The sequence below is a fragment of the Phodopus roborovskii genome, unplaced genomic scaffold, assembly GCF_943737965.1.
Source record: "Phodopus roborovskii unplaced genomic scaffold, PHOROB, whole genome shotgun sequence".
NCBI lineage: Eukaryota > Metazoa > Chordata > Mammalia > Rodentia > Cricetidae > Phodopus > Phodopus roborovskii.
The window spans coordinates 2,010,541-2,023,194 of record NW_026126651.1 but is presented as its reverse complement, the minus strand read 5'-3'; the positions used below and the strand labels follow the sequence as shown (position 1 = coordinate 2,023,194).

Genomic DNA, 12,654 nt, shown 5'->3' with positions numbered 1-12,654 from the left:
TCCCAGGTTGGACCAGAACTTCCTGTGGTACCAAAGATGACCTTGAACTCCTGATCTTCTGCAATGGGATGATAGGCATGAGCCAGTAGGCGCAACTTTTTCTTAGTCCATTTTCTGTGGCTGTAACTGATGATCATAGAACGTCACTTGCCAAGAAGGCTGTGGAAGCTAGGAGGACCCCATCTGGTCGGCATCTTCAAGGCCTTCATGGCATGACGATGGGATTGAGGGTACCTCGTAGCTTGACAGCTTTTTAGAATGCACTTGACAACAAAGCAGTGACCCTGTGTCTTATAAGGCTGCTGTGATGTGACACCATGCCAAAAGCAGCTTGGGGAGGAAAGGGTTGATTTACTCTGCACATTATCACAGTTCACTGGGAAAACCAAGGCAGAACTCAAAGCCCCCGCCCAGCAGGAACCTGGAGCTGGAGCTGAAGCAGGGGCCCTGGGGGGTGCTGACTGCTCCTCTGGGCTTGCTCGGCCTGCTTTCCATGACCACCAGGGTTGGCACCACTCACCATGGACTGTGTGTGCTCCTATGTCACTAATTGAGAAAATACCCTACAGGCTTGCCTGCAGCCAGATCTTAGGGAGTTTCCCTCCCCTCAGATGACCATAGCTTGTCAAGTTGACATAAAACTAGCCAGCACAAGCCGGGCAGTGGTGGCACACACCTTTTGTCCCAGCACTTGGGAAGCAGAGTCCGGGGAGCTCTGGGTTCGAGGACAGTGAGGGCTACACAGAGAAACCCTGTCTCGAAACAAATAACAAAAACAAGCCACCGTATGTTCTTTATTTTATTATGTAAGCGTGTATGGGCACTTGAGGCCAGGAGAGGATGCTGGGTACCATGGAACTGTGCCCACCATGGCTGCCGGGAACTGAAGCCAGGTCCTGTGCAATGCTTTTAATCTTGAGTCCTCTTTGCAGTCCCATGTTTTGAAAGTTTTTTGGAGACAGAGTCGTGCTGGGAGCGGTAGGTACACCTTTAATCAGCCTTGTCTGTATCTTGTTCCAGGCCAGGGCTACATATTATAGTATACTTAGTAAGACTCTGAAAAACACAGGGAGAGTGACTAACCCTGGCTGACCTGGAGCTCACTGTGTAGCCCAAGCTGTTCCAGAACTTTCTGTGATCCTCCTGCCCAGCCTTTAAGTGCTGAAAGGCCAGGCCCAATGAATTAAAGCTCCAGCTGGAGATACCAACATTGTGACTGCAGCGGTTAAGTTTCCAACACAGAAAGTGAAGGAGATAAAGTCACAACACAGGTCCACTTCCTGCACACCCAGAAGGAACCTTCGCTTTCCACTCTCGAGTCATTGGCCAAAGCAAGACATACAAGCATGGGGGGGGGGGGGCAGGCAGGGGATGCTTAGGATTCTACAGGAAAGGCTGGGGACAGGCTAGAGACCACAAGGACCATCTGTCTCAGGAAGAGACAGAAGTACACAGGGTTGGAGGTGTGAATCCGCAGTAGAGCCCCTGCCTAGAATCCCCTAGTAAGGGGCTGGGACATGGTTCAACAGTAGCATGTCTGCCTAGCATGTGGGAAATCCTGGGTTTAATCCCTAGAACGACACAAAAAGAAGATACCTTGTATTGTCCAGTTTATTCCCTCATCTCTCCGTTTAGGGTAGGAAAAGCTTCACATTGTAGAGGACTAGGGGCTAGCCAAGCTCACAGTGACAAAGCCAGTACTAGCCTGACACCTGTCAGACTGGTTGTGACAAATTCCCTGAAGCTTTGGCGCTCTAAGAACACTGCTAACGAAGCTAACCATGGCCTGCGCACCCCACCATCTACTCAACAGCGGCGCACACAGAGCACAGGGGAGCAGGATGGGCGGGGTGGATGCAGAGACCGCTGACTGGTTGTTTTGGAAAGCCCACACTGGCTTCAGTCTCATAGCGAAGGATGATTTTGCTGGGACTACAGGTGTGCACTGCCCAGTCTGGTCTCTGCCATGCTGGAGATGGAGTGCCGTGCCAGACTGTGCCATCTACAGCCCCAGGATCTCGAGATGAGGTCACCATACATTACCTAAGTTGACCCTAAGTCCAAGAACAAGCAACCTCTGAGACTCACAGAGAAGACACAACGGAAGCATGTACTGAGAGGGAGGGAGAGATCAGAGGGAGGGAGCTGGCGCCTAAGCAACAATGCCAGGCGCTGTGGTACCCGAGCTCTTCCCCCTGGGCCCTGCAGAGGGGCCAGTCCGACTTCCAGCCTATGAACATAACGGGGATAACATTTTCCCCCCCTTGAGGTAGGGTTTCTCTGGGTAGTCCTGGAACTCGCTCCCTAGACCAACCTGGCTTCAGACTCAGAGATCCATCTGCCTCTGCCTCCTGAGTTCTGCGGTTAAAGGCGTGTGTCACCACTGCCTGGCTGGGGATAAGTTGTTTCCAACCACTGAATTTGTAATCTCTTGTTAAAGAGCAGGAAGCTAACAAGGGTTGTCCCAGATCACAGTGGTGGAAACAAAGGATGCTGGGAAAAGGGTTGCAGAGGCTCCACATCATCTCTGGGACTGTGGTCCAGCTTTTGCTGGAAAGACTGGGGATCCTGGGGGCTGAGACCAGCATCATCTTCATCATCATCTGGTTTTTTGAGACAGGGTCTCATGTAGCCCAAGCTAGGCTGAAACACAGGAGAAGACCTTTCTGGTGTTCAGGGTTCACACACTGGGGTCCTGGCAGATAGGCAGAGTCCCTGGACCTCCAATAGGTGGCTGAGTTGCCACTCAAACTGGCAATCAACGTGCTGCCCTTAGCCTTTTCTTTCTTAAACTTTATCTGTGTTGTGTGTATGCAAGTGCCATGATTTTCACATGAAGGCTCTCTGCCCCGCTTGTGGATCCCAGAGATTTAATTCAGATTATCTGCCTGTGAAGTTGGTGCCTTCGCCTGATGAGCCGTTTTGCCAGCCAGCTTTGGTTTTGTCTGGTTGGTTGTTTGGTTGGTTGCATTTTCTTTTGTCTTACGATCTTGAGACAGGGTCTCAGTGTGGAGTCTAGGCAAGTCTAGAGTCTGCTGTGTAGACCAGGCTGGCCTTGAACTCACAGAGATCCATCTGCCTCTGCCACTCCTGGGTACTGGGACTAAAGGTGGTATCACTATGCCCTGCCTATTTTGAGGCAGGGTCTTATGTAGCCAAGGCTAGCCTTGAACTCCCGATCCTCCTGCCCCCACTGTAACATTTTTTCCATTCTTGGTCATTTGGACACAGCCTGCTTCCTTCTGAATCACCTCAGCGGGAACTCAGGTGCAGCCTGGGTCCAGCCCTGACCAACAACAGCACTCCCCATACTTGGAAAGTCCCGTGGACCAAAACCAAACCGAGACAGGGCCTGCTGCCTCTCAGATACCCACCGGTGTGCTTGATGCTGCACCCAGGCAGGTATAGTTCTCGGTACAAGGGCTTTGCAGGGCGGAAACAGTCTCTGAAGAGACCAAGACAGTGGGGAAGATAAGTAAACCACAGGGTGTGTTCAATGCTGATAAGAGCAAAGCAGGCTGAGTCCCCTGCAAGGGGGAGGGTGTCGTGAAGCCTCTGCCGAGTGTGCTAAGCGAAGACTTGGATGAGATGGGGGGGACATAGGCATCTGGAAGGGAAGGGTATTCCCCACAGCGAGGGAACAGCCAGGTGCGAAGGCTTTGGGGTAAGAGTACGCCCACCTCACACACACCAAGGATGGCTAGCGTTGGAAAGAATGTAGCATGAGGTTAGCAGGGAGAGGTTAGGACAGCACCGGGTCAAATACTGCAGATCTGGAGGGGCGAGTCAAGGGTCTGGAGCATGCCAGGCCAGTTCTCTGCCACTGACTCGCTGATGGGTTCTAGGCAGCCGCTCTCCAACTGAACTGTGTGTCTGTCCCTCCTTGCTTTTTCAAATAAGGTCTTAGTAAATTGCCCAGGCCAGCCTTGAACTCACACTATGTCCAGCCTCCAATCTTCAGTCCTCCTGCCTCCAAGGCTTCTTGGTAGCTGGGGTGACCGGTCTGCACCATCACTGCCCCGGCTGAAGCCTAGACTTTTATCTGGAAAGAATCAGGAACCCAGAGACTGGAGAGATCCGCCTGACAGGTTCACAAGGTCTGCGCCCCTACGAGCAGCTGGGGACTCGGCAGTAGGGAGCTCAGAAAGGGGGCCGCTTGCCAGTCTTTGTGGGAGACGGGGAGGCGAGTCCAATATAGTGGCAGCGGATTTGCTGGGCTCTGGTCCGTTTCTATTTACACTTCGAAGCTGGAAGGCCTGGTTGCCACCTGGCCCGTTCCCCCCTGCGGCTGTCCCAGCTGAGGCCTGTGGCCGCGCCACTTGTTACCACTAGGTGGCGCGTGCTGCCCGGGCACGAACTCACCCCTTTGCACTGTCTCCCCCAAGCTTCCTTTCACTTTCGGTCTTTGGCTGTCACCCAGCTTGGTCGTTCCACACCCAGCTGGGGCAAGCCTGGTGCGTGGGGTGCATGGCTTTCCAGGTCCCCGAGGGGCGGTCCCAGGGTCCCCCTCCTGGGCCGAGGGAGCAGGGTGCCAGGCCTGGGGAGGGTTCTGGGGACGGGACCGACTGTCGGGGGTCTTAGAAGGGGAGGTGACTTTTCACCGTAACTGGGGCTCACGCAGGAAGCCTGAGGGAGCAGCAGGCGGAAACGCACCCACTTCAAAGGCGGCAGGGCGGGGCGGCGGGGCACAGGGGCGAGCAGGGAAGGGGGGGCTGCAGGGTTCGAGGCCTGCCCTTCTGTCCCTTCCAAGACCCTGCCACAGGCATGAGGGGTCCCCGGCCGAGATGACAGTGCTGGCGCCAGCCTGGAACCCAAACGTGCGTATAGCTGAGAGGTGATGGAGCGGGGTGGAGAAGGGAGATGGGCAAGGGGTGGGGGTCTGGAGGGACAGACCCAGGGCAGCGCCAGAAGAGAGAGCGAGCGTGGTGCAGGGTGAGATGGAGATGGATGGACACAGGTTGGCCTCACCAGCCAAGGTGCAGGACAGGCAGAGACAGGGAGGGTAGCACCCGGAGAAGGAAGGAAACGGGATACAGGGAGCCCCGGTGTGGTGTGTGTGGAAGTCACGCTGTCACCCGCCTCCCCGTAGCCCTCGCTGCTGCTGCTGCTGCTGCTGCTGAGTCCTTGCCTGCGGGGGACACCTGACTGCTACTTCAGCCACAGCCCCATCTCCTCCAACTTTCACTTGAGGATCCGCGAGTTGGTGAGCCGGCTCCCACCCAGGCCAGGCCGGCTCTGCCCTGTCTCAGTTTCTGCCACGGTGGGGTGTCTGTTCCTCTCTCTCTCTGGATTGCTGCCACTGTCCCTGGATCTCCCAGAGTGGGTCTCTGCCTCTGTCTCTGCCTCTCTGGGTTTCTTCCTCTGGGTCTCACTGAGTCCTTGTTCTGTCTCTGTCTGTCTGTCTCTCTCTCTGTCCCCCCTCTCTGTCTGTCTCTCTCTGTCCCCCCCTGTCCCCCTCTCTCTGTCCTCCCTCTCTCTGTCCCGCTCTTTCTGTCCCTCTCTCTGTCCCTCTCTCTCTGTCCCCCCTCTCTCTGTCCCCCCTCTCTCTGTCCTCCCTCTCTCTGTCCTCCCTCTCTCTGTCCTCCCTCTCTCTGTCCCCCCTCTCTCTGTCCTCCCTCTCTCTGTCCCCCTCTCTCTCTCTCTGTCCCCTCTCTCTGTCCTCCCTCTCTCTGTCCCCCCTCTCTCTGTCCTCCCTCTCTCTGTCCCCCCCTCTCTCTGTCCTCCCTCTCTCTGTCCCCCTCTCTCTGTCCCTCTCTCTCTGTCCCGCTCTTTCTGTCCCTCTCTCTGTCCCTCTCTCTCTCTGTCCCCTCTCTGTCCCCCCTCTCTCTGTCCTCCCTCTCTCTGTCCTCCCTCTCTCTGTCCCCCTCTCTCTGTCCTCCCTCTCTCTGTCCCCCCCCCTCTCTGTCCCCCCTCTCTCTGTCCCCCCTCTCTCTGTCCTCCCTCTCTCTGTCCCCCCTCTCTCTGTCCCCTCTCTCTGTCCCCTCTCTCTGTCCCCCCTCTCTCTGTCCTCCCTCTCTCTGTCCCCCTCTCTCTGTCCTCCCTCTCTCTGTCCCCCTCTCTCTGTCCTCCCTCTCTCTGTCCCCCTCTCTCTGTCCTCCCTCTCTCTGTCCCCCTCTCTCTGTCCCCCTCTCTCTGTCCTCCCTCTCTCTGTCCTCCCTCTCTCTGTCCCCCCCTCTCTGTCTGTCTCTGTCCCCCCCTGTCCCCCTCTCTCTGTCCCTCTCTCTCTGTCCCGCTCTTTCTGTCCCTCTCTCTGTCCCCCCCTCTCTCTGTCCCCTCTCTCTGTCTGTCTCTCTCTCTCTCTCTCTGTCCCTCTCTCTCTGTCCCTCTCTCTCTCTGTCCCCCCTCTCTGTCCCCCCTCTCTCTGTCCCTCTCTCTGTCCCCCCTCTCTCTGTCCCCCCCTCTCTCTGTCCCCCCTCTCTCTGTCCCCTCTCTCTGTCCCCTCTCTCTCTCTGTCCCCCCTCTCTGTCCCCCCTCTCTCTGTCCCCTCTCTCTGTCCCCCCTCTCTCTGTCCCCTCTCTCTGTCCCCCCTCTCTGTCCCCCCCTCTCTCTGTCCTCCCTCTCTCTGTCCCCCCCTCTCTCTGTCCCTCCCTACTGTCTTTTGGGTATCCTCTTGTCTATGTGGATGCTGTCTCCCTTTCCGTGTGTGTCCCCTTGCCTCGGGACCTGTTTCCGACTCCTCTGACTATAATTTGTCTCCTGCTTGTTTTCTCCCATAGACTGACTACTTGCTTAAAGATTACCCAGTCACGGTGGCCATCAATCTTCAGGACGTGAGTCACATTTGGGAGGGCCCTGGGATGGAGGTGGGAACCAGACTCAAGATCCGCCACCCTCTAAGGGACAAGGCCAGTGGGCCACCTCCTGCCCCCTCAGACCTGGCGATCTGCTAGCTCAGTCTCTCAGAAGTCTGGCCCTCCATCCCCCCTCCGTGGAGCTCTCAAGACTACCCTCACTGTGGTTTCTCCCTCAGGTGCAGTGAGCCCCTCCCCTCAGGCCCGGCCCCACCCTTCCAGCAGGGGCTTTAGAGCCGTAGTCTCTCCCTTGGTATCTGGCCAGGTCCCACCTCAGGGTTTGTCCTGCCCCGCCTCACACAAGTAGCAGGCCCACCGTTTCTCATCATTCTGGTCTCTAGAAGGCCCCCACCTCCTTCAGGGCCCTGGCCCCGCCCAACCTACCTTAGGCATCTGGCCAGGCCCATCCCCTGGAGACATTTAACCTCGCCTTCTCTCAGTCATCTGGGCCCACCCATCCCTTGCAGCCATCACCCTTGAGGCTCCGCCCATCCCCTGCCAGTCCTCTGGTCCCGCCCCTCCTCTCTGTGACTTGGGCTGGCCTCGATCTGCAGGAGAAACACTGCAAGGCCTTATGGAGCCTCTTCCTGGCCCAGCGCTGGATGGAGCGCCTGAAGGTTGTGGCAGGGTCTGAAATGCAAAAACTCCTGGAGGTTGTCAACACGGAGATACATTTCGTCACCTCGTGTGCCTTCCGGGTTAGCACTGGGACTTGGTAACAAAATGAAGAGAGAGCCAAGTCCTCCCCGGGCCCTTAGTACACACAGCTCTGCTGGCTCTTTGGGGGGAGTTCTTTTGGACAGTTTACCACAGTGGTCGAGCTGGAACCTCCAAGCCCTGAGGTCACCTGGGGATCCTGTTACTGGGCCGGTGCCTCAGTAGGTGAGGAAGGCTGTTACTAAGGGGCTCTCTCCCCTAACTGGGGAACCCTGGAGTCTTTGAGACCTGGGCCCACTGGCTCTGTGTCCTCGGCAGGTTTGGGGTCTGGGTTGGTGGAGATACTGGTGTGACATGGTGCAAAGCTATCCCTCTCTGCTCCCAGCCTCTCCCAGAATGCCTTCGCTTCGTCCAGACCAACATCTCCCACCTCCTGCAGGACACCTGCATGCAGCTGTTGGCCCTGAAGCCTTGTATGGGGAAGGCTTGCCAGAATTTCTCTCGGTGCCTGGAGGTGCAGTGCCAGCCGGGTAACAGCAGCGCCAGAGCCCAGCATCCCCCAGTGCTGCTGTGGCCCACAGCCCCCAGCCTTGCCTACTGCGCTTTCGCTCTCTGGGGTTAGACTTGAGACAACTTCTTTCTTTTTTCTCTTTTTCCTTTCTTCTTTTTGTTGTTTGGTTTTGTTTTTGGGGACAGAGTTTCCCTGTGTAGCTCCTGAAACTCACTCTGTAGACCAGGCTGGCCTCAAACTCACAGAGATTCACCTGCCTCTGCCTCCCCAGTGCTGGGATGAAAGGTGTGCGCCACCACCTTACTTTTTCTTTTTAATTTTAATTTTTATGGGTGTTAGTGTTTTACACAGAATGTGTCTGGTGCTGTAAGAAGCCGGAAGAGGGTATCAGATTCCCTGGAACTGGAAATACAAGTAGTTTACAAGTATTTGTGAACCAGCACCTAGGTGCTGGGAGATGAAAGTAGGTTCAATACAAGGACAGTGAGTGCGCTTAACTGCTGATGCACCTCTCCAACCGTTTTCTTTTTCTTTCTTTTTGAGATAGGGCCTCTTTATGTGGGCTGATCTGGCCTTGGACTCAAAGCAACCCTCCTGCTTATCCTGAGTGCTGGGATTACAAGTGTGAAGCCACCACATCTGGCTTCATACCTTTTTCTTTTTTCACATTAATTATATGTAATTGTGGCTGGCTTTGTCTTCGGGTCAGCAACCGACTCTCAAATAAAGACACACTTAAATTAACCCATTTCTATTCATCTGTGTGCTGCCCTGAGGCTTGTTTACCTCACCTGTGTACCGCCTGGTCTGTCCTGGTGTCCTGCTTCCTCTGTGTCTGACTGGCTGACCCTGGGATGGCTGGCTCCCCTTTTTCTCTCTGCCCACCAGCCCCGCCTATCCCTCCTCTGCCCAGCTATTGGCTGTTCAGCTTTTTATTAGACCAATCAGGCAAGGTGAAACAGCAACACATCTTTACATAATTAAACAAATGCAGCATAAACAAATGTAATACACCTTTACATTGTTAGCAAAGGCAGCAGAAACAAATGTAACACACCTTCACATGGTTAAATAAATGCAGCATCAACAAAAGTAACACAGCTTTACATAGTTAAACAATTATTCTGCAATGCAAATAAATGTAACACAATTAAACAAACATCTCCTTTTGTTTTTTTCTTCCAGACAGGGTTTGTCTGTGTAGCCTGTGCTGGAACTCAGTCTGTAGACCAGGCTGCTCTTGAACTCAGAGATCCACCTGCCTCTGCCTCCCAAGTGCTGGGACTAAAGGCATGTGCTGCCACCACCAGGCTCTAAACAAATATTCCATTTCACAACAAATAACGTCTCATGACATTTTCTTTTTTCTTTTTCTTTCTTTTTTTTTTTTTTTTGTCTCATGACATTTTCATACTATGTTGGCTCGTCTGGCCTTGAACTTAAAGAAATCCTCCTACCTGCCTTGATTTCTGGGCTTACAGGCGTGAAACCACATCTGGCTTCATTCCCTTTCTTTTCTCATGTTTTTATCACATAATCATATGTAATAATGTGTCTCATGACTGATCCGCCAGTCCTTTCCGACTACTGCTTTTCTGTAAGCCAATGAGATAGAAAAGTTATTTACAGGGCACCTTACCAATGGCTACACTACTAAAGAAACCATCTCACTACTAAAGAAACCATCTCCTTCTGCCATGGCTGCTTGGGGAGAGGTGGGCCATGCCTTTTTATGACCCCTGTTCACCTAGTATTGAGAAGACAGAACTTCCGGTCTGTTTGTCTAGGGCAGTCCTGTCCTCTAGGAAGGGAAACGGGGTGAGCCAGCCGTGGGTTTCCGGGTAACATTTTTCTCTCTTTGTCTGTCTCTAGAATGCTGGATTAAAAGCATATGCTGCCAGGCCTGTTTTACCCCACCCCGCCCCAGGTTTTAGTTGTTTGCCCTCCATGATGGTCCTCCAGGAATTTCAGGGTTTGCCCTGGCTCTGCTCTCTCCCCAGACCCCTCTACCCTGCTGCCCCCACGGAGTCCTGGAGCCCTAGAAGCCTCAGACCTTCCAGAGTCTCGGCCCAGCCGGCTGCTCCTGCTCCTGCTGCTGCCTCTCACGCTTGTGGCTCTGGCAGCTGCCTGGGGCCTTCGCTGGCAGAGAGCGAGGAGGAGGGCTGTGCTCCGACCCGGGGTGAGCGACAGTCCAGGGCACGTGGATGGAGTGGGTGGCATGGGGTGAGGGTGGCAGAGGGCCTTGCAGGTGCACTGAGGCTGACCTTGTGGGGGCCTCAGGTGCCCCTCACCTCCCACCCCTAGGATGTGACACTTGGGCAGCGTTGACCCAGCCAGGGTCTTATCTAGGTGAGTCTTCCACTTATCCCGGAGCATGGAATGGCCAGGCTCAGGGGTAGAGAGTCAGTCCAAGACGGGGTCGGGGCGTCTCACAGGAGGGACGCAGTTCAGGGAAGTGGTGTGTGTCACGGGAAATAGCAGCCCTGATAAGCTTCCAGTGTGACCAAGCTGGGGGGGTCATGGGGGGCTGCGTGGGGAGGGTCAACAGGAGGAAGGAGGAGTAGAGAAGGCTGGTCCCCACAGGAACCGTATTTTAGGACTGGTTGTGTGTCTTACACTCATAACGTGGAGGTTCCACCTGTAGTCCAGCACTTGAGAGGCCAGAGCAGGAAGACTGCTGAAAGGTCTGGCCAGCCTGGGCTACACAGTGAGTTCGAGGCCTTTGTGAGCTAACACAGTGCACCCTTGTCTCCTGTCTCAAACAAACACACACACACTCAGTCCAGTGACACTTTTTTTTTTTTTTTTTTTGCAAAGGCTCAGTATGTTGCCCAAACTGACTCTGAGCGCCTCGATGAGTCTTCCTGTCCCAGCTTTCCATACAGCTGGGCCTATAGGCGTGTTACATACGAGGCCGTTCCTTTCCTTTGTTTTCTGGGCGCTAGAGTTGGGAACGAGCTAGGCAAACCCTGTGTCCTGAGCTACATCCCCTGCCCAGAGGACACGCTGTCCTGCATGTGGTGAGCATCTGCAGTCCCAGCCTTCTGAAGCGGATGCTGAAGCCGGAGAACACTGACTTAGAAAGAGACAAGAACATCGTAGGCCCTTGTGGTTGCTCCCGTCAGCCCAGCTCCTTAAAATGAAATGGCTGCTGGGTACGGAGCTGCATGCCTGGAATCTTAGTACTCAAGAGGCCGAGGCAGAGGGATCAAATGCCAAGGCCAGCCCGGGCAACTTAATGAGCCCTTTCTCAAAATAACAGTGAGGCGCTGAGACAGAGCTGGAGCGCGTGGCTGGGCCCTGTCCACACCACACTGCACGGGATCCCACACTGCCAAAACAGACCCCTGTCGCACGCGGGCTTAGCTAAAACAGGCTGCAACAGTTTTTAGATTTTGTGGTTCCCCATTTTCTGGGCATGTTTCTCAAAGGCACACCGTTTATCTAACAGACATAGGGGTACGTGTCTATAATCCCATTTCTGTTTGTTTATTATCCTTTGAAATGGTGTCTCTGTGGCTCACATGGCCTGGAACTCCTGGGTAATCCATTCTCCTGCCTCTACGCATGGAGCGCTGGGATCACAGGTGTGTAGTTCCTCCTTTTAAAAAATTAGTCAACCCTCCCCAAACAAATAAAAATTAAAAACTAATTACACATGGGGTTGCATAAGTGTACCATGGTGCCTGTGTACAAATCAGGGGTCTGCTTGCAGGAGCTGGCTCTCTCCTTCAACCAGGTGGATCCCAGGGATGGGACTCAGGCCCTCAGCCCTGGTGGCAGAGGCCCTTTATCCTTTAAACCAGCTTGAGGGCCATGGTTTGTTTTGTTTGTTTGTTTTGAGACAGGGTCACATTGTAGCCCCATCTGAATTTGAACTGCTGTGTAGACCATGCTGGCTTGGAACTCAAAGTTCCATCCGCCTCTGCCTCCTCAGCCGTAGGATTAAAGGTGTGTGTCATCACGCCTGGCTGTAAGACTCCTTTTGGAAAAAACCAGAAACAAAAAAAACTAGGAGCAGATTTTGTGGTGCAAGCCCCTAGTTCCTACACCCTGGAGAGGAGGCAGAAGAGTCAGGATTCAGGGTTATCTACTAAACACAGAAATTCGAGGCTAACTTAAAAGGGGGAGGGGTGGGTGTAGGGAGGGGCGGGGAGAGGTGGGAGGGTGTACCTCAGTGGTGGAGGGCCTGCCTGACAGGTGCTGGGTGCCGGGCTCAAAGGTAGAGGGCAGACTGAGAGCTGCAGCCCTCAGACAGACCACTGATAGTGCCGTTTTGCAGAGGAGGGCACCGAGGCCAAGCAGGAGTCACCTGACAGACGTTGCACAACCTGGACACACGGAAAACTGGGAGGAGGCTGGCCCCTCTTGGACCTCGCTGCCCCTCCAGCCGTCCCCCCAGGATGGAGCGGACGTCAGAGCCCCGCCCCGCCCACCCAACTCTACAGAGTCCCTGCTCCCATGGATTTGTATATAAGTGTATAAATGTTTTTACCAGCTCTTCCGGACCTATCTGTGATGGCACGGGGAGTGGGGGGGGGCTGTTTCAGGTTTCAGGGTCTTGGCTTTGCGGTGTTTGGGGATGTCATCCCAGGTCCCCAGAAGCTGAGGCAGGATCTCAAGCAGAAACCCTATGTCAAAGGCCAAAACCACGCCGACAGCAGGTTCTGCTTGTCTTCTGAGGCCACCAATGGC

The 12,654-nt window shown here is 54.6% G+C and overlaps 1 protein-coding gene across 2 annotated transcripts; it reads left to right on the top strand.

Annotated features, from left to right (window-relative positions):
- The first annotated feature begins 4,311 nt into the window (after positions 1–4,311).
- Flt3lg (fms related receptor tyrosine kinase 3 ligand) lies at positions 4,312–12,460 on the top strand. Of its 2 annotated transcripts, XM_051174320.1 has the most exons (9): positions 4,312–4,454; positions 4,751–4,817; positions 5,090–5,203; positions 6,717–6,770; positions 7,346–7,489; positions 7,834–7,978; positions 9,960–10,138; positions 10,240–10,308; positions 12,242–12,460. In XM_051174320.1, the coding sequence occupies exons 2-8, from the start codon at positions 4,785–4,787 to the stop codon at positions 10,261–10,263; spliced, it is 693 nt and encodes a 230-aa protein (XP_051030277.1). In that variant the 5' UTR covers positions 4,312–4,454; positions 4,751–4,784; the 3' UTR covers positions 10,264–10,308; positions 12,242–12,460. The 2 variants fall into 2 exon arrangements, with proteins under 2 accessions (XP_051030277.1, XP_051030278.1); XM_051174321.1 differs by lacking the exon at positions 4,312–4,454 and having other exon boundaries at positions 4,716–4,817.
- The last annotated feature ends 194 nt before the right edge of the window (positions 12,461–12,654 follow it).